The sequence below is a fragment of the Equus caballus genome, chromosome 7, assembly GCF_041296265.1.
Source record: "Equus caballus isolate H_3958 breed thoroughbred chromosome 7, TB-T2T, whole genome shotgun sequence".
Classification (NCBI taxonomy): domain Eukaryota; kingdom Metazoa; phylum Chordata; class Mammalia; order Perissodactyla; family Equidae; genus Equus; species Equus caballus.
This window is the reverse complement of record NC_091690.1, coordinates 98,811,798-98,833,096: the sequence shown is the minus strand read 5'-3', so window position 1 is coordinate 98,833,096 and position 21,299 is coordinate 98,811,798. Positions and strand designations below refer to the sequence as shown.

Genomic DNA, 21,299 nt, shown 5'->3' with positions numbered 1-21,299 from the left:
TTTCCAGCATTTGCTCTCACACTTTCCAATATAAGCCAATTGGAACCTGTGATTTGGTTTTGCTTATTGGCAAAAGTACCATGTAAATTGATCTGTGATGCATTTAAAGAAGATGCTTTGAAAGTTTGGAAATTGAGATGGCTTTTTCTTATTAGATTTCGAGAGTATTAGGGTTCATTTCTATATTTTAGTCTAATGTAATATTAGCCAAATATGTTCTTTTTCAATTTAGTTTTAATCAAGTTCTAGACGACCATTTTCATCCAGCCCCAGTGGCACTGTTAAGGCAGAGATTTTATTTCCACTGTCAACCCTCTGTTCTGGCTTCTGTGGACCAGCCCCTTGGAATCACCACATGCTGAAATCCTGCATTCGTCTGCTCAGACATTATTTCAGCTTGCAAAAATAATAGTAGTGATTACAAAAAGGTTTTTTATTACTAATTATGGGGTTAAGGTGGGGAGGGAATCTAAAAAGCCTCTAAAATTATTTCTTTTACAGAATCTGGCCTTTATGCCTGTGTTGCTTTTATTTAATTTGATTTTCACCGTACTTAATGGTGTAAAATGCAAACACATAGGATTTGCAGTTGTTCCTCTAATTATTCAGTAGAATAATTGCCACTTGTTCTATAATTATTGCTGGAAGGAACACCTTTTTCTCAGTTGCTTTTTAAAGGCTTCGTGGGGAAAAAACAGTAACATATTATTCTTCAGCTCACATAGACTTTGTCAGTCAGCAGAACTAGTTTATTAGAAGTATTTACTGGATACTCTTTTGAGGTGGTAGGAAGTAGGCGGTGAGCCCCGTGTCCTGAATGAGTACAATGCAAGACAGAGGGCAGGATAAAAATGATGATGATCCTCATCAGCCTTCTGTGCCGGGTCTGTACGAGGTCCTTTATTGATCTCACCCTGTCTGCACATCCACCCTGCAGTGTGGTTGTCCAGCTACCCTCATTTTTCTGATGAGTAACATGCAGTTAACTTTGAGTTTGAGTTTCACAGGTAATAAGTGACAGAACTGGAAACTTGGTCCCAAATCGTCTTACTGCAAAGCCTGTGATCTCCGTCAGGCCGTACACCCCGCACCCCAGCGCGTCCAATGATGGAAACATGCGTGCAGCTGGTCGAGATGAGGCCTGGCAGCGTCTTTGCCGATTCTTGTGGCTCTCGGTGGAGGCCTGATTTGGATCCAGTTTTCTGAAGCTCGAGGAAGTAGATCGAAGGATCTTGAGGAGACAGTCCTGTTGCTCAGATCGAATTTGTTTTATGGGGTATAAATCTTTCTTGGCGAGCCGAGGCCCTCATTTGCAAGGAAGAGGTTGGACGAAATAAATAGGGAAGAGGCTGCCTGTGGTTCCAGTTGTCCAGCCAGATGGCAACGCCCCAGTAAGACTGGAGCCGCGCTTCGGTGGCCAGTTACCACCACGGCTTCACCTGTGGAACGGGCGTGTGGGTCTGGGTGGCAGTGGAGAGATACTCAGTTGGGAAGCAAAGAGGATATTGTCATTCTTTTTTACCACGTTGTGGTTGCCTTTTAAAATGTGTGAGTGTGAATGAGTGTGTGAGCATATGTGTGTGTGCGTGTGTGTAAGTCACAAAGAGTTAGGTTGGAATAAGGTTGTGGTTGAGACAGGAATGTGTATAACCACGTGGAGCTGCAACCCCATCCCTGAGCTGTTTTCAGGTCCCTGATAATTACGGTGCCATCGGCATGCTCCCTTCTAAGCTACATGTCCCTTTATGTCACCTGCCATCAGTGTCACATACTGGTGGCTGCTCAGGTCCAGAGGGGGTCTGCTTTCCTGAGTGGGGGATAGACTTTTGTCTCCTTTGTGTGGATTAAGGCTTATAACAGCTCCTGGTGCCTTGGGATTCTTTTTACGGAGGAGGCTGAAGAAGAGCAGGGGGCGTTTCAGCTGTGGCTTGTGAGGCTCGCCTCACTTCTGTGGTGGACCACCGGGTTTCCCTCAGCGTTCCTTACCTTCTCCTGGGTTTCTGGCTCAGCCCTGACTTTATTGTAATATAGTTTTCTGTGTTTAATATTTCTTAGACTTGGTTTCCCATTGCAAGCATGGAAGAAACCCTAATGCATGAGTTTCAGAGGAGAAGGCAGCAGTCTGAACCTGCTGTGAGTACCGTCAGCCAGTGTGAGTATTAACGTTAGAGCTGTCAGGACTTGTGGAAATTAATGGAGCCTGACGGGGGACAGACTGAGGTCAGAGACCGAGCTTGCCCCGTTGAATGTTTTGGTGGCTTTGCAGCCAAAGCAAGTGAGTGTGAACCATAGTGCCCAGAGGGCTCACCGGAGGTCTGTTCCCTCCATTTAAAGGGTGGGCGGTGGGCACCACCAAGTGCCAGGCATCTCTGTAGTGCTGGCTGTGCAGCAGGGGAGGTGAGCCTGCCGCTCAGGCCGACGCCCTCTCCCTGCCTCAAGCTGGATGCAGCTTTTCTCTGCCATTAGCCCCCGGTAATCCTCAGGGAAGGACTTTAGATGACACGGCTCCTTAGTCCGTCCCAAAGGCTCATAGTTCTTCTACTCTTGCCGCCATTGGTAGGATTTTTTTTCCTTTCATCCTCCTGCAGAATTTTCTGCTTGGCCAATTTTCAAGCCCAAGTTATTCTTATTCAGTCCTCAGTGGAATAAGAGAGACTTCCAGAGTTCGAACGTTTTCCCTCTCTGCTGGAGTCATGATATTAAAAATATCATAATAATTTTAAGCAGAAAAAAATCGCCTTCTTTTATCCACCTTGGGGGTATAACCAGGTCCCTTTATCACACTGGCATCGGGGAGCAGTGTTTCCAAACCGGCCCCTGGCACTGCCCACGCAGGCCGAGGGTTTCAGAAATGGGGTGGAATTGAACAGATCTCTTTTGCTTAGAAACAGTCCCATGATAACAGGTCTGACTGTATATCTATTTTGTTCCTTTCAATCTCAGAAAGCTAGTTTTTTCTCTTATGTTGGCAAGGGAGAGCAAGCCTGGAGGTGTGCGTGTGTTTGATTTCTGGGCACCTGGGAGCCATAGCAGGTTCTCCTTCTGTGTTGTTTCCTTCTTGATCCACAGTGAGCTTTATTTTATATGAGTGTGATGCCATAAACACTCTAGGTTTCCTCATATATTTTCAAAGTCTATAATTTAGGAGGATGGAGGGAAATGAGCATAGGGGTGGGAGATCTTAAGATCTGTCACCGTTATGTAACTAGGTTTTCTCTTACCCAGGAAACCCAGAAAGCCGTGTTTGCTTTTGGGTGCTCTCCTTCACAAAGGACTACTGCTGCTCTCTAGGTTTTTTCCCTTGGTTTTGGCAGAAACAAATAGGAGATAGCAGTCAAGTAGCCTTGCCTATCACATCCTTGGTAAAGACGAGGCGTGGGGAAGGCGGCATTTGACATTAGCCCCAACCCCATGGCGTTTTGGTTGCCCCATTGGTGGGGAGTGAAGAGAATGGGGCAGAAGCCATCTTCCAGCAGGTGGCAGGCAGATTTCCAGAAAAGTGACTATTCTGGAATTGACCTTGGATTTTGATTTGATCTGAACTTGAGTTTTCCAGAGGAATACGAATACATTCTACCATGATTTGTAGCAGAAATAGAAGGTTGTCTGATACTTAATTTAGAGGGACATTAACTTTTATTGCTGGGGGAGCAAGCTGGCAAGGAATGCTGTTTGTCCAGGGCACAGCCTCTCGGTGTGTTTTCGGTGGTGGTGCACCTGTGTCACGCCTGCTCTTCATCACTCCTGCCTACTCCAGCTCACATCTTTGTTTTACCTCTCTGGTCCCTGTAGGCGTTTGGGTTTGTTACCTTCAACTTGTGTTCTCCTGTCAAAGTCTCTTCTTGGTTCTCGTAGTATCGACAACATGTCTTTAAATTCTGAGATTCTGCAGAAAGTTGGGTGGAGGAGATTTTTTCCTTCTTCTCCCCAAGTCTGTGACCTTCCATTCCTTGGGTAGGCTCCCACGTTCTTCTGGGAGCTGGTGGCGAAGAAATTGCACCCACCGCTGCAGTAGCATTTGGGGAATGCCTTCACTGAGCCAGGATGTGTGTTGTCACAGAGTGAGGCTGACCCTGCTTCGTGTCCCCTGGAGGAGACGTCCATGATGTAGCCCAAAAAGCGTCGAAACAGGGAGTTCTGTTTCGTGACACAAACACAAAGGGCCACCTCGACTAGAGAGAAGATCAGCGTAGATGGAGAGAGGGGTGAGGAGCACTCAGGGCAGAGGTGGGTCTGGAGCCAGACTTTGTGAGGCTGTTAGAGATGCTGGCTCACCTCTCATCCGAGAGGCAGAAGAGCTGTTCTTGTCCCGCTCGTGCCACCAGCGTGGGCTGTGACTTTGTCTGGCAGGTGGCAGCCGCTCACCGGCACCCAGTTTATTCATCAGCAAAATGCGATTAGATAGACCAGTGGTTTCTTTTTAATATTTTTAAGCCAAAGGTAACTTCCTTTAAACGAAATTTTTCCCCAATTTGTAAAATAACGGCCAGCAGTGCTGGGTGTGAAGGTGGGAGCAGGTCCTGCCCCTTGGCCCTTCCTCTGGCCTCTGTGCCCTGCTCCAGCCCCGGGGAGGCTCCAGAGCACGGCTTACAAATCCCAGATCAGGCTGCCATCTCTCAGGATCCTGCTGGGTTCCTGTGCTCTGATTCATGGGCGCCTCTTTAAGTGACACATTAAATGTCCAGAGTTTGGTAAGGAAGGGAGGCTGACCTTGACACACCCCACTGCGTCTGCTTCAGAGTTGTTACGGGTTTATCAGACATGGGCATGGCTGAAGATCTTGCACTTTTCTAGATACTCTGTTCCTCTCTACACTCTCATAGAAGAGTGCCCCATCTGATTCTACCAAGATATTGGGGATATTCCAAGTGAGCAGTCACTCCTGAGAGAGGTGGAATCTGGACGTTGTCCATCACAGGTTACACTGCGCATTCGTGAATGAGAGGCTGGTCCTGGCACATTATTTCGTGTTGAGTAAATATTAGAAGAGATGGGTCACTGGACAATGGGTGGAGGAAAGAAGTGACGTGTTCGGTTCACACATTTGCGGGGTTGGAATCCCCTCAGCAGACGCGCTGGGTTGCGGTGTGTCAGGCTGAAGGCTCGAGGGCCCGCCCACCGTTGCTCTACATCCAGGCGCCGTATTGACGCTTTTGTGAACTTGAAAGGCACCTTGGACCACGCTGGTTTCTGCCTTTGGAAAACCGAAGTTTCTTTTCCATCTTCACATGCTTTCCTTTGAGAGTAGTGCCATTGTGCCATTGTGCCACTGTGCCGTTGTGACCAGGGAGTGATCCAGTTTGTGGATAAATTAATATTTTCTTGGATGATGACTGCCAAGGGTAATCACTTTAATGATTATCAGAACACAGCTAGTGCTGTGGGGTGAGCATGAGGGTTAGATCATGGGGCTTCTTTACACAAGCCGTCTCGTTTAGTGCCCACCAGACCGTGGGGGTGGTGGTAGTATTTTCCCCCTCTTGTATTTGAGGAAACTGCAGTTTAAAACCAGTTTGTGTAGACTATATTTCTGGACCAGATAGGGGCCAGAGAACGGGACACTTCCGGGGGGGGGTGGCTTCCTTGGAGGGACATGTGACCCTGGTTAAAGCTCCTCAAAGCCCAAGACAGCTGCTCCGTTCCTGGAATTCCCCTGAAGACGCTCCTGGTGCATCTTGTGAGGGTCGTCTGTTCGTCCTCGGGTTCGGTAAATCCTGGCTGTGTGCCTGCCATTTGGAAGGTACCAACCTGGGCACTTGGGGTGAAACAAGAAACCACAAGCCTGGGTCTCTGCCTCCAGGGGCCTCACAGTCCGGGGGAAAAGTCACACGCAAAAAGCAGGACTAGACGGGTGAGAACGCTTCCTCATTTCCTCCACCCGCTGCCTGGCCCGCAGCAGCTCCATCTCACCATGGCTCGGCCACGGCCTCTGAGACAGGTGCCGGAATCGTCCCCATTTGCCAGCGTACTTTAGAGACGTGAGGACTCTGTCCCAGGTCGCAGCTGACACGCGGCAAAGCCACGGAGTCCGCACTCTCAACCCCACGCCGCGTCCACGGTTTAAATTGCAGTAGCTTAAAGACTGAATCCTGAAGAACAGAAATGTGAGATGCACAGTAAGAAGACAGTAACTCGTGTGCCTAGAAGGTGCAGAGGCAGAGTGTGACGGAGTCGGCTGAGAGTGAGAAGGAGCTGCGGCGGAGGGAGACGGGAGGAACCATCAGACGAGGGGCGGAGAGCAGAGAGCGCAGCATCAGTGAGCAGGGGACCAGACGTGCCCAGGGACCAGGATGTCACTGCACGTGGTCAGCGGGGATGAGAATTCAGAAAAGCTTTGGCTCTTAGGAGGCTATCAACATTCCAGGGAAGTTTTCGGAAGAGAACACAAGCAGAAGCCAGACTGCACCAGGTAAATTCTGAGTAACCATTTGTCTTGAAGTTGCGAATTCTAATAACAGAGTGGCCCGTCAGGCAGCACAGGCACGCTGAGGGAGCCAGGTGTGAGAAGCAGCAGGGCGTGGGGAGGTCTGTGGCAGGCTGGAGGCTAGTGTTGCCTGGTCCTCTGATTTTCCAAAAGAAGCTAGAAATTCAGAATTCCTGTGTGATGTCTCCTGATCTCTAAATATTAGTTCAATTTTTTTTTTTAATAAAATACAGTTGAGGGCTGACTCTCGTACATCTGTGGGCTGACTTGGGCCTACTAGCTAGGATGTTCTGGAATCCTCTTTCCAGAAGGTCAGGTGTGAAATGAGAAGCATCTCAAAGAAGCAGCAGGGTTGGGATGTTTGGGATTGTAACAAACTCACTAAGGAGGAGGATTCGCTGGAGAGAGAGAGAGAGGCCGAAAATATCAGAGCGCTATCTGGCAAAGGACAGTGCCAGCGAGAGTGGGAAGAATGGGATAAAGAGGCCGATTATAGAAAGAAGAGAAGATGCAAACAGATGGAGTGATAGGACAGTGAAGGGAAGGGGTGAAGGGAGCCCACCTTCAGGTTCGAGGACATGCTGTCTGCCAAGTGGGGTGTGAAAAGGAGCCTGGGAGCCAGAGAGGGACCTGGAAAAGTTTTGTGATAGCTTCTTAGGGCAGTGGCAAGAGCGTGGGGTGATTAGAACTGTGGAGGACCAGCAGCACCCAGCTGACTTTCCTTATCCTTCACTTATCAAGGGAGCATCTGTGTTTGTGATATGACCAGGTGATGCAAATGCACTAGAAAACACGGATTAGAATAAGACTCAGCTGCTGCCTCCAAGGGCCCATGGTCTCGCTGTGGTCTCTGGCTCTAACCTGAACTGGTGGGCTCGTTTCCCACATTTCATTCATTCACTTGCTACACTCGTCACTTTGCCGTATCTGTGGATTATCTGTGGTATTATTAGCTCAATAGTTCTTTTTAACCATCTCTTATTTTATATATAAAAATAGGAAAACAAATGAAAGATAGAAGAATGAAGCCATATATCATTCCTTGTACTGTTATATTTTATTTTTCCAAATATGCATTTTTTTTTAAAGATTGGCACCTGAGCTAACAACTGTTGCCAATCTTTTTTTTTTTCTGCTTTATCTCCGCCCCCCATACATAGTTGTATATCTTAGTTGCAAGTCCTTCCAGTTGTGGGATGTGGGACGCCGCTTCAACGTGGCCTGACGAGCGGTGCCATGTCCGCGCCCAGGATCCGAACCCTGGCCGCAGCAGCGGAGCTCACGAACTCAACCACTCGGCCATGGAGCCGGCCCCCAAATATGCACTTTTAAAACATACAAAACTTGTTTGACATTTTGTTAAAAGTTCATCTCCATGCCACCTACAGTAATCTTGTCTGTCACCAGTGGAGCATACACCATGTGTTGGGAAAGATGGAGCTGGTTACTTGGTAGAGTTCTTCAGGTCATTCAAAGCAAGAATTTTTCCATGTTGGAATAACTCTGCATGGCCTTAGTTTTTTACTCAAACAGGTCAGCTTTGGTGGCCTGATCCTGAATAAAATGGATAAAGGCAGGCACCTCTTTGTCTGACAATTTTAAAGTGATGCTATTGGAATACCAAGAAGTTTGGAGCTTGACTGCAGAGCCTTCCAAATTAATCTAGTCTGGAAAACAACTAAAACACTGGCAAGGAACAGGAGATGTGTCAGCTGCCCTGCTCGCACTGTTCATATAAAGCATAAAGGTGTGCAGATTATACATGAAAGGTCAGTTCAGCAGAAAAGAAAACATGCCCGACAGTCTCGGGACATGGGAACGGAGGATGGAAGTTGGAGATGCCTCTCGGAGCCCTGGAAGGAGAGGCGCTGGGTGGCAAAGTGCAAATATCATCGCATTTCTGTGGCTGCTGCTTTGTGCTGTGTCTCCAAAATTTGATTGACAAGCCACCGAAAGGCCTGTCTTCCTGAGGAGGATTGACCTGGAAGCAGTTGTACCTTTTTTTTTTAAAGAGCGATCTGAAGGGGAAATGTGCCTCCTTTCCCCTATTTCCCAATCTCACCCAGGCCACCCCAAACCAAAGCTCTAAATGGAAAAAGCGGGGTGCCGAGTCCTCACGCAGGAGCCGGGGTGCGTCATCATGAATGATGGGGAGCCCAGCAGCTACCGCGTGGCTTGTGCAGGCAGCGTGCTCTGAGCTCCATGTGGGTGGGACCTGCTGTGGGTCACCCTGCCGTCTGGGAAAACATTCCACCCCTGGGGGCACAGCAGATTCTGGGGGTGTGGCGTCAGGCCACGGGGGCCACAGGGCTGTGATGTCAGAGTTGTGGGGTGTCTTGCAGATTTCCAGCGTCTGCAGTGCTGGGAATTTTCAGCCTATTACATCTGTCATCTGTGTTGTAAATGCAGGAAATCTCATCACTCCTTAAATATCATCATTCTATCCAAGTAGCTTGTAACATACATCATACTCCTTATTGCTTTATGCTGGAGCAGATTATAAACTCACATAAACATGCATTCGAGAGAGGCCTTCTGTTTGCTGTGAGCTCTTTCCCCAGCCTTGTGAATAACCGAGGCCAGAGGCTTGTCACGCAGCATTGTGGGCCAGTAGCCAAGGATGGCCATTGATGCTTGCCCACAGTGTTTTTGGTTTTATCTTCCCCAAGTGTTCTTTTCTGACTGCTTTCATCTCTCTCCTAAGCCTCCCCATTAACCCTCGTGCTAAATATGCAGTTTCATTACTGTTAGAAACCTAAAGATTGAAAGCTAAAGAAAAATCAGTGGCATTACAAAGCATATTCTGGTGATCTTAAAAATCACTTCAGGGGCTGGCCCCGTGGCTGAGTGGTTAAGTTCGCGCTCTCTGCTTGGGAGGCCCAGGGTTTCACCGGTTCGAATCCTGGGTACAGACATGGCACCGCTCATCAGGCCACACTGAGGCAGCGTCCCACATGCCACAGCTAGAAGGACCCACAACTAAAAGTATGCAACTATGTGCTGGGTGCTTTGGGAGAAAAAGGAAAAATAAAATCTTAAAAAAAAAAATATTGCTTCAGTATCAGCAGATATGTTTCAGGGTGCTTCTGGGGTTGTGGGCTCACAGTGTAATCTCTGCAGCTTGCATTGCTGAAATCCAGGTGGACCTATGACCAAATTTGCCACCCCCGCCAAGTTAGATATAATTCTCTTCCCCACTCAGCTTCATTAATTAAATCATTGACTCTGGCTTGCTGGTAAGGACCAATTTTTACAAGTGTCTCTGATTTCCTGCTAATGGTAACTTTCATTCTTCCTGGAATAGCAGGAAACATTAATTTTGCATTGGACCCAGGAGTCTCAGGGAGCTGGAATTATAGGCACCATCATCCCACCCTTTTCCCCCTCAAAATAAAATGAAATGAAATGAGCAGCAGCCCAGTGGTGAGGCTTGAGGGATGGGTAATGACAAACAAGAGAAAGGGCATTAATTTCAGGATGGGGACAGCTGCCCTGCACTGTCTCCCTTTGGATTTGGGTTCCTCCAGCATCACGGTGAGTTATTAATATGTATGACCTGTACTTTATTCAAACATTATAAATCTATGCAGAAGTCTGGTGTTTGGGTTTTCCTTTATCGCTTTCATTCTTCTTTCCAGAATTATCTCATTTTGATCGGGAAACTTTTGCATAAAAAGCACACACGGAGAACTCACATTTCCATACCATAAATATTAAAAGGGGGTTAAGCTTTACAGTTTCTTCTCGCATCCCAACGGGAGGAAAGCTAGCCTTCTAATCAGAGGGCCATTATTAATGTGCTTTTTATTCGCAAGCCAAAAGGTAAACTTGAACTTGCGGTGTGAAATTGTACCATGTCACTCCTTTCATTTACTGCATGTAAATTGTGGAACGTTGGCTCTGCTACTTCTTTTGTACGAAGGATTTACTAAAAATGTCTCCGTTATCTGAGTTGTTAAGAATAGTTGGTGGGCTTATTTTTTTGGACCACACCAAGTCCCGATCTTTTTTGGGCATTATGATTAAAGTGCTTTTTGCTGGATAATTATAAAGTATGGATTCATCACAGTGAGTCTGATGAGGGAAATGGATAAAGAAAACTTAATGTATGAGTAGCTTTTTAGCTTCTTAGCAGCTTCCTATGTCCTGTTTATCGTCATTTTTGTGAGCATAAAGGAGTAGTCGTACATTTTGGTTCCCATGGAAATACAGAGGGATGCACTTGCTGTCCCGTTTGGTGCTCTGTCTGCTCATCACACGGGATCGGAGGGGGGAGTTCATGATGGGAAATGAGCATGCTAATTGGTGCTCTTTTTTCCTATTTCAGGAAACCTGCCGTATGAATATAAAATAGTGATTGCTGGGAATCATGAACTGACGTTTGATAAGGAATTCATGGCGGACCTCGTGAAACAGGACTACTACCGGTTCCCCTCCGTATCCAAGTTGAAACCAGAGGACTTTGACAACGTGCAGTCCCTCCTGACAAACAGTATTTACCTACAAGACTCGGAGGTGACGGTGAAGGGGTTCAGGATATACGGTGCTCCGTGGTAAGTGCTCGTCCCACCGCTTCCCTCCTCTTTCTAGCTCAGCACTAAGAAGGCTGAGCAGACTGGGGGGTTTGCAGTGAAAGGAGAAGGGTGGGAGGAGCCTGGTTGCTGTATTTCCAACATAACCCACATCTGGCCCGGCTGAAAAGCACGGGGGTGTGCTGTGTTCGTTGAGATGCTGATTTCTTGAGGGGAGCTCAGCGGGAGCAGGGCTATGGCGGGGAGGCTGTTCATGTGACATGGCTGCAAGCGTGCCTGGGACACAGAAGGATTTGGGGCAGGTCACCACGTTACCCTCATGCAGACTCGGCTGCTCTGAACATCGCATTGGCCCTGGTCACTCGGTTCCCTCCCATTTCCACGGCAGCAGTCATGACGTATCTTGCTTCGATTAGGGTTCCTCAAATATTGTTACGCATCAGAACTGCTTGACCAGTCCTGAGGGGACACAGAGTTTGAAGCCATACTCCCTGAGACTGTGGCTCTGCTTCTGGGGTGGAGGCCAGCGCTGCGTGTTTGTAATGGTAACTTTCATTCATTCAGACGAGCCTGAGGCGCAGACCGTGTGGAAGTCAGCGGGCGAGAGCTCGGGAGGATTCTCCGCGCTGAGTTCTGGGAGAGTTGAGGCAGGTGCCTATTCTTTGGGGCCAGACAGGCAGCTTTTTGCTCTTGGCTCTACCAGTTGTTGGTTGTCTGGTTTTGAAGAGGATGAGCTTCGGTTTCTGCCTAAGATGACGAAAGTAATCCCTACTTTAGAGGGCTAGTAAATGTGGAGGGTTCAACTAGTGACGTTTGCAGTGGACTGAGGAGAGGGCTGGCGGTTTGCTGAGGACCGGGACTCCTGTCTTTGGCCCTGGCTCTGCCGCTCAGGGTTTCTGTGAACATGACGAGTCCCTTAGCCCCCAGGCCAGTTTTCCCATCTTTAGCGTGGGAGTGTTAGACGAGAAGATCAATAGCAGAGGAGTCTTGGATGGGTTGATTGATTGACTTTTCGAGAGCTCTGTGTATATAGAGCAGAGCCAGCCTTTGCTCACCCACCCTGGGAAAGGGTCCCAGACCTGCCCCAGGAATTGCTGGCAGAGGACAGACAGGGAGTGCAGCCTGGCCAGCCCACCCAGCAGTGTGGCTTGTCCTCTGTAGAATAGAAAGTTGAGATATTTTCTGTAACTTTTTTTCATCTTCACTGGTTAGTATCCAGAAGGACTGATGAGTTGTCCAGGAAGTATATTTCTGTTTAAAATCAACCTGGCAACAATTATGAACTCTTGAGTGCTTAATATATGCCAGGCACTGTTCTAAGTCCTTTCTGTCTATCTCATTTTCTTCAAAATACCTTTAAGAGATGGGCACTCTTATGATTCCCACTTGGCAGATGAGAAAACTAAGGCACAGAAAGGTTAAGTCACTGCTTGGGAGTCACACAGAGGCTAAGTGGCGGCGTCCTAATTGGAGTCGAGTGCAGGGGACCTGGTGGGGTTGACGGGTGGTGGTGGCTACAGTCTGCAGTGGTTAATCCACTTTATTAATGTTCCTCAACTCATTGTTTTATATGTGAGATGGTGGTAAGGGCAGGGGATTAAACAGCAGAAATCAGTCCTGTCAAACAGGAGTCTGAGAACTGATCCCGGGGTAATGTAGGATGTCGATACAGTCATCCCCCCTTAACCACGGGGGGCATGTTCCACGACTCCCCATGCACGCCTGGAACCACGGATAGCACGGAACCCTACAGAGACTGCGTTTCTCCTACACATACGTACCTCTGATGAAGTCTAATTTATAAACTAGGCAGTAAGAGGTTAACAACGTCTCTAATAATAAAACAAAAATTATAACAATATGCCGTATAGAAGTTCTGTGACTCTCTCCCTCTCGATCTTCCTGTACTGCCCCCCTCCTGTACTGTCCTCTCATTGTACGACACGATGGGGTGGAGTGAGTGAAGGACCCAGGCCTTGTGACGAGCGTTGTTTGCAGACCACGGTTGACCACGCGTAACTGAAACCGCGGATGAGAGGGGAGACTGTGTCAGCTTTTCTGTAAAGGATGGGAGGGAGAGCTCTTCCAGCGTCACAGCTCACTTCGTAATGACGGTGCGCTAGTTGAGGATGACTCTGATGGGCAGAGAAGCTCCACGTGGAGTCAAGGTCACTTTGTCAGTAACTTAAGATGATTTTTGAAAAATCCTTGAAGGGCACAGCACATTTCGGGCCCTTCCTGAACGGGCAGGACGGTCAGAGATGGTCGGATGCTTGCTGAGATGCTGACAGCAACCAGCCTCTTCCCTTCTCTGCTCAGGGTCAGCTCTGCTTAGGACAGGGTTTAGCTAAACCAGAAGACGGCCGTGATGCGTGAGGGGGCGATTTTGGGTCCTGAGGCAGATCTTGCAGCATCTCAAGAAATAAAAAGACGTAGTAATTCAAATATGTGATGGGACGGGACTAACCTGTTTTTGGTGGTGGTACAAACTTTATGTCTGAGCTGAATTGATACCATTCAAAAATTTCCTATTTTAATATTTAGTATTTTATGTTAAGAAAAATAGGCAGCATTAGTCTTCTGAAATGTTATCCTGAAGTTGTCTTTATGCATAATTTGTTGGGACTTCCGCAAAATTTGAACTCTTTCCCGCCAGCCCCTCTCTGCAATGAGGGAGGTCTTGAAAGGGATTTTTGGCTCATCCCTAGGCCTTGGTGGTGGTTGTCTTTTGACCAAGAAGATAGAAGTTGATGACGAGGAACTTCCAGTTTCGTGATATATTTTGGAGGCATCAGTAGTTGGGATCGCACTGGGAAGATATGTTGTGAAAATTAATATTCCCAGACTGCTGATAACCAGAGCAGACTCAGGAGTGCCCACGTGCGCATTTCTGGCTGGGAGGGCAAGTTCTGCCAGCTTCACCGCTTGCTCAGCCCTGGAGCCTCGGGCGGGTTTCTCGACATCTCCCTCCGCCCCGCTGTCTTCTCGTCTCTAGAGGGGGAGACAGTGACGTTTCTTCCCTCTCGTGCTCGTGATGGGGACAAATGAGTCAGAGCATCTGTGGTACGCGGAGCCAGCACTTGACAGTGTCCGCTCTTACGGATGTGGTGGGGCTGGGGTTCAATCCACTTTACACTTGTGTCCACCCTCACGAGAAGACTGTGCACGGGCAGGAGGGTCGATGCGGTGGTTCCAGCCTGCGTTCAGCCTCCGCTGACTGTGGGACATTGGGCAAGTCACTTAGTGTCCCTGTTCCTAAACATAGGCCGTGAGGCCTGCCCTCGCCTCTCTCGTAGGCCACCCACTTAAATGGTCACAGTCAGAATCTTCAGAGTACACCTGTTTGCTGGCATGCTTGATTATTTTGGTATCTCGTACAATTTTTAACCTCTTTCCCTATTGAGAATTTGACTTACAAGCAAAGTTTGGGAGATTTCTTCCAGAATTCCCACTTTCCTCTCTTTAGGAGTCAGGTTTCTCCCTCCCTGCGTTTCACCCACAGGTGAACCTGCCTGGGAACCCATGAGATACTCCAGCCCCAAATAATGTGAACTGATTTAACGTGATTTCCATGCTCTTCCAATGACTTTTCTGGAGGAAATATTAAGTTCTGATTTGCTGAGATTGCTACTGGTTTTAATTTAAAACCAGAAATCAGAATGAGAACCTTGATGCTAAGGATTTCCGTCCTGTCGTAGGTTTCTCAAAAGTAATTGCTGTCCGACCAGGAAGAGAACTCTAACTCAGGTCCTTAAAAAAGGCAGACTGTGACTTGGTTTCGCTCTCAAAGAGGAATATTAGTCCATATTCAGCACGCATTTAAAACTCGTAGCACAGCTGAAGGCTTCCTAAAGACCGGGGAGCATTCCAGCCGTGTCTCCTAATTTACAGCTTAGCAGGAATTTGTGTGTGGAGAATAACTTCCAGTCCTCCTGCGCACTAGCGTGTTTGCAGCCGGAGTGCGATGCGGGGTACACAAGATTGCAAGGAAGGGGACTGGGGTGTGGGGTGATGGGTCTCAGAAAACTCAGCGGTCTCCACTGAGAGAGTTGAAAGTGGGGTGCCTTGTCCTGGGAGAAAGGTGCTCCCTTGGAAGGGGACAGGAACTGACGACGTCCTGGGGGCCCCCCCCCCCAGGAGGCCCATGGCAGATTCTGTGGCTTCTGTATACATTCCTTCACCATCTCATTCTTCCAAGAATCTTGAAGAAAGGAATCAGGCATGACATGTTGTCATCTTCGGAGTCACAGTTCAGTCACAACTTTGTCTTAACTCCTTCTGTTTTTCTCCCTCTTTGGGGACAGGAGAAGAGAGTCTTGTGTTGTCAGGCAGCTGGGTCTGCCCGGGACTTCGCTGTCACAACAGGAAAGCTCGTGCATTTTTGACATCCCTTGCTTGGATTGTCTGCCACCGAGATGCTGCCTCATTTCCTCTTGTGATCACTCTTGGCTCTACAATGTCGTTTCCAAAGTCTGAGTGCCTTTAGAGAGAGACAGAACTCTGCTCTGTCAGATCTTAGCCGCTGTGCTGACTGCTTGTCTGGCGGGTGGAGGCGTGGCTGGGGGTTTGAAATCGTCTTTGCATTTTTGGTTACTGCGTCTGTAGCCAGCACTTCAGTGCGAGTGGGTTTCGGTAAACTCACTCGTGGGCCTTGGCATTTAAAGTCTACTGGCCCATTCTCTTTTCTGATACCAGTTGCTCTTTTGATACTAAGGTGCTGTGTCGAAAAACATGCAGGTAGTAAGGAAGGGCTCAGCTGTACGAGGTCAGAAGTCCACCTTACTCGGCCTGAGCAGAGCAGTCGTGTGGTTCAGCCGAGGCCTGCATCCTTCCCTCTGGGATAGACACGCAGAGCTGGGCTTCCACGGCTTTCAGTGAATGTGAATGGGGCTTTCTGATGTCCAGGAATTCGATCTCCACGCTGACTAAGGGGCCAGGAACAGAGAGCGCACGTCTGCACGTTAGAGCAGATCCAGGTGTAATTCGGCAGATTTAGTAGCTGTGCAGGAGCGGCCTCAACTTCAGCAGCAGCGTTAGCTCGGGCCTGGGCAGCGCGATGCTAAGATGGCAGAAACAGCAAGAGGAAGCCCGTGGAGCTGCGTTTTCAAGGGAAGCGTGAGCAGGGTATGTTTTCCCTCCTTCCTTCCCCTCATTTCCATCATAAACACGTTGAGTTCATTCATTCGTTTAGATGTAATTTTCTCAGCGCTTTTCAAAGTGGGAGCTAAGTGTTGATTCTGGTCTCCCGCAGCATTTATAATTGTGTTTGCACGCACGTCGCTACAAGGTTGCTCACGCCTCCTTGTTCTCAGTGCGATGGTGCTTCGAGTTTATGCCGTCAGGAAAGCTTCAGATGTTTTTGTTTCCAATTAGAAGTTTTGTAATGCATCCTGCATTTTGCTGACAGTCTTAAGTTCTTGAAATAGCGAATGAATTACCAGCAGATATGGAAGAGAGGATGAGAAAACCAATTGGCAGCTCATGCAACAGAACTCAGATTTGGGGGTGGGCAGAATGGGTTCCTTTATTTTATTTTCACAGTCATACTTGGTAATTAACTTGGGAGAAAAAAAAGAAAGAAGGAAGGAAGCATCTCCGCGTTCAGCAGGGAAGCCCTTTCACGCTGCAGAACGAGGCTGCACCGACAGTCCTGGTTCTGCACCACATTTTCGGGGATCAGGAAGGTACTGGCGCAGGAAAAGGTGTTGTGTGTGTGTTAAGCAAACATGCGCCCTGCTTTTCCCTGGTTCTGTTTGAAGGCCGGGCTGGCGTTTCATTTTTCTTGGCGCGGGGCCCGCCTCGGCTCCCCGGTTCTGAGACGGGCGGCTGCTCCTCGGCTCTCGAGTTTCGGGCTGTGTTTACGTTTTTGCCTGTTTCAGAATGCAGCTGACTGCCCTTAAAGCCGCACGGGATCAGATTCACTTCTGGTTTAACAACTGCCCTGTTTATTTGAAAAAGGAGAAAGCAAAGCCGATGGCTTTGCTTTCCCCCTGCCATCGATAGCCGCATCAGCAAACCCCGCTTCCACAGCAGCGTCCGCAGAGCTCACGCGGCTGGACCTCCTCCAGCTCCGTCCCCACGCCTGTCCGGGCGCCTCTCTCTGGTGTGCCGGGGCGGGTTGTGCAGAAGGACGTGGACGGGCATGTCGAGGTGTCCCTGAGCCTTCCCGTCAGCCGTGGGCATAGTTTAAATTCTCCTCCACGTTCTGAGGGACACACTCGGCTAGCAGACAACAGTGAGAATCCCATTTGGATGCTGTGTCCCCCTCAGAGAGCTGTCACTTCCCTTATCTCATTTGGGCTTCACAGCAACTCTAAATAAATAAAATTTAAGTTAAACTAAAATAGTTAAAACTTAAATTAAAGAAACAATTCTAAGCAATTAGAATAGGCAGAGCATGTATCAATAAGAATTAGTAATAGCCAGGTTTGCAAGGGCTTGGGTATCAGGTGCTGCTCCGTTGGCCCCCGGTAGACGGAGGAGGCCAAGATGGAATTTCTGGCAGAGAAGGTGACTTGCCCAGAGTCACAGAGCTGGTCTGGAGGAGAACCAGGCCTACAATCCAGAGTTCCTTTGCCGACTTCTTTACACTAAAACAGGATATCCTGGTGACCTCCGGTGTCCCTCTACTCCTTGACCTGAGGCAACTCAGGAAGTGGCCACTTGAAGACTTGGCTGTTTCCATCTGGTTGCAAAAGAGGCAGAAATCCAGGCCAGCACCCCCGGGGCTGTTGGCCTCTGTGCGAAGGTGCCTGTAGGGGAAAAGCAGGAATGTCTAGTGGACAGAACAAACAATGATCCAGGATCTTTGGCAGGTGTGCTCCAGAGCCTAGGGTTTTAAAAAGGAACAATCTACCCCTCGGGGTGTCATAACCAGGGATCAGCTCCTGTTCTGCTCCCTGGAGATGATGTCCCCTTCCTTTGTTCACATGTCAGGGGGCAGGTGTCCCTTGCATGTGGCTCTTCCCTCCGACGCACCGAGCAGCAGCTGGGAGACAGCAGCCCAGGGCATGAGCACCAGGGAGGAAGTGCTGGCGGTGCGCCCCTCTGACGTCAGGCCTGGCGCAGGCCCACGTGCTCCAGAGAAGCTCCCAGCCTTCACATCGAGACCCAGCTGCCAGGCCGCTCCAGGCCGGGTGTTCTCTCCTTGTCTCACGTTACACTGACACTCCTTCCTTTCAACCTGACGTTGCTGCTGGTGGGTGGAAGGAGATCCTAAGTGTGTGTCAGCTCCGTGAGGGCGGGGACGCTGTTGTCCTTGTTCTCTGTGCAGACCCTGGGCGAGCCCAGAGCCTGGCATCTGGTGGGGGCTCAGTCCGTATCTGCTGAATGAATGAACAAGGGTGGTGGTGGCGGAGATGTGTCCGTGGCTGACGAACTGAAGGTCTGCGCAGATGAGACCCCCCACCGACCCCGGGTCGTAAAAGGAAAGAAAATGTCTCTACTCAAGGTCAGGTGTAGCCACGAGTCTGCAGCAGGACTCAAGACGGCAAAGCCAAACGGACCCAAACGCAGCCCTGAACTGTGTCCGAGTGCATCGTGGACCTGTCCCCGTCCCTCCCAACACTCGACACAGAGGTGGTGGTTAGTAGAGTGAGGGGTGGGGGTGGTGGTTCACCCCTGACTCGAAGGTGGAGAGAGTTGTCAAAGAAGCTCCCACTGTACTTTTAGGCTCTTTATTGTCCTTTCCTCACCGCCCTCGCCCTCTCCAGAATTCGCCTCTGAGCCCATGGGAGGCTTGTTGGGGACAGGCTGAGCCCCCGTGAGCTCGGGGACGTTCCTGCGACAGTGAAGGCCTTGTTGAGACTGACTGAGCGCCGATTCCTTTCCCTAAGCCATCAGTTGCTCAGGTTGACAGACGCATGGCAGGACCCCCAGCAGGAAGATGCCCTGAAGGCTGTGACTCCCAGGCTGGACGCGGCGCACGCAGCTGCCCCCCAGCCTGCCCGCTGACGACTGTGGGGTGTAGCGGCCCCAGGCTCAGGCCTTCGGAAACAGCCGTCCCCAGCGAGCTTGAGCCTCAGCTCGTATCACTTAGAACTCATTTACCTCGTTAACGGTGATTTCATCTCTCTGAGACGCATTTCATCTGTCAAATGGGTTTCAAATGGTAATAGCTGCTATTTGTTGAGCGTCGCCCTAATACAGGTGCATCGTGTAATGTGTTCTTAAGCCTCACGACAACCCTATAAAGAAAGTAATATTACCCTCATTTGGGAGATGGTAAAATTGAAGGTTGGAGAAGTTAAATAACTTGGGTGCGAGGACACTCTTTTCCTGACTAGAGGACCTGGAGGTCAACGCAAAGCCTTTCTGTTTTTCACTGCTCAGTACAGGTTGCCCCCATATCCACAAGTAGGGCATTCCTGTGAAACCTTCTGTAGCTGAAATGGTGTAAAGAGGCAACTGCCATTCACGTATACGGGAGAAAGTTTTGAGCTTTCCCAGGCTCAAAAAATTAACCTGGCAGAATAAGCTGAGAGAAAGCACGGACGCAGTTCAGAGCTGTGGCGGCTAGACACTGAGGTGCTTTCCACACGAGTGAAAATCCTCCAGTTAGTGAAACCGGGTGCTCACGTGGGTCTTGCGTGAAAGCCAGGCTGTGTAAAGCGAACTTTTGGAGAGTGGGGGAGACCTCCACATGTTTCATGGGATCAAAATGTGATCATCAGGTACGTTAAGGTCCTGGCACTTAGTAAATGCTCAGTAAATGTTATTGTCTTCCCCAAAAGGTAACAATTGCGTGGCTTTGTAATGGCTGTTATTTTTTGGGTTTTTTTTTTTTTTTTTGACTATGGTGTATATACCAGAGTGGAAGAGAAGCTAAAAGGGGCTGAAATGAGGTGAAGAGAAAACTTGGCCTAGGGAAATGGTCAACCCTGTGTGCGTGTGTGTCTGTGCACATCTGTGTGCCTGTGTGTGTGTGAGAGAGAGGGAATTTTCCAAAGCAAATATCGTACAGTGTCTTTGCACGGCAAGGTGCTTATGATCTGGATGCATGGAAACCGCTTAGGAAGGGAGCCCATCTGCAGGCTGCATGTGGTCCAGAGATGTGGAGGAGTGAATAGATGTCTGTTAAACGGAGACGTTAAGGTCACTTTAACGTGGAGTATCATTTTAAATGTGTGGGTAACGCTTGGTAGTGTTTTCACCCAGGAGAAGGAAGGTCCCTTGGATGGGGACTGTAAGCTGGGTGTGGAATGTTCGCGAGGGCTGCTCAGACGGGAAGCTGGTGGGAAATCTGAAATCCTCTGGCTTGGCAGAGTGTGTCTGCGTTCTGCGAAGGACAGAAAAGATGGGAGCAAGTCTGCATTAATGCAAGAGAGGATATAGAAGGACGGTTTCCTCAAGTATTAGCAGAGATCGGCTTCGTGAAAGCACAAATACAGTCGCTATGACTAATACTGTTCAGGTATGAAGTTTGCAGCAAAAAAGGAAAAGGCAACAAAGAGAAGCACCTCATCTACTAAAGGGCGTTAGAGGAAGGGGGAAGGACGGGCCCGACTAAGACTCTTCCCAGGGTGAAATTCCCCAAGGCAGCGTCTGAAGGTGCCGGTGGTATTCCTGGGTAATTTGGACGCTTGCTAGCCTCATGTCGGGCCTGGTGGGTTTGGGATGGATCTCATTCAATAAAAAGTCGGGCTAACGTTTCATATGAACCTTCAGCAAATCAACATCGGGGACCAAGTAAAACCAGCGCTGTGTTTGTAAAAGAACAGAAAGGTCACAGTCGACACGCTGATTTTCCACTCTTTCCTAAAATTGGCTATGCCCTTCTTTTACATATTATGTACAAAATGACTGCACATAAAACTGAGCGCCTCTGATGCTGCCTGGCTCCATACGTGGGGATTCCCGTTTTTCTCACGACCTTTCGAGCTGCCATATGTATTGGAATTATGGGACCTGTCAATTTTCCCACTGAATCCCGTGAGCGGTCCTGACTCTCCGTGCCGCACGAGGCTCGAGAGCAATGGAAAGTGAATTGGAGTGCTGTGTTTCTAGAGAGACGATTATCGAAGACAGAAGCTAGAAAAACATGGTTTTTATTGTTTTAATGATTTAGAAGTCCAACCCTCAAATGACTAGGCATCCTTGGGCCTCTACTTTTATTGTGAATCAGGAACCAACAGAAAAAACCTTCTTGCTTTGATCTCCCCAGAACAAAATACAAGATGCTGCTGTAAATCCTAATGAGAAATTGCTGATGGCAAAACTCGCCGGATGGATGCTGTTGGGAATCATTAGCCGCCTCCCCGTCCGTTTTCTTCTCCTTTGGTGTTAGGACTTAAGAAAAAAAGTTGTGGAAAAGAAATTTAAGAAACTCAGTTTGTGGGTCATAT

At 48.8% G+C, this 21,299-nt stretch overlaps 1 protein-coding gene across 6 annotated transcripts in view; it reads left to right on the top strand.

The window, feature by feature from the left end:
• The window catches only part of MPPED2 (metallophosphoesterase domain containing 2), a 170,265-nt gene that overhangs the window by 75,574 nt on the left and 73,392 nt on the right, over window positions 1-21,299 (top strand). For all 6 annotated transcript variants that reach the window (XM_023646209.2, XM_001918269.5, XM_014741846.3 and 3 more), the window contains one exon: window positions 10,752-10,977. In XM_023646209.2, coding sequence (XP_023501977.1) covers window positions 10,752-10,977 — 226 coding nt within the window. The remainder of the gene's footprint in view (window positions 1-10,751; window positions 10,978-21,299) is intronic.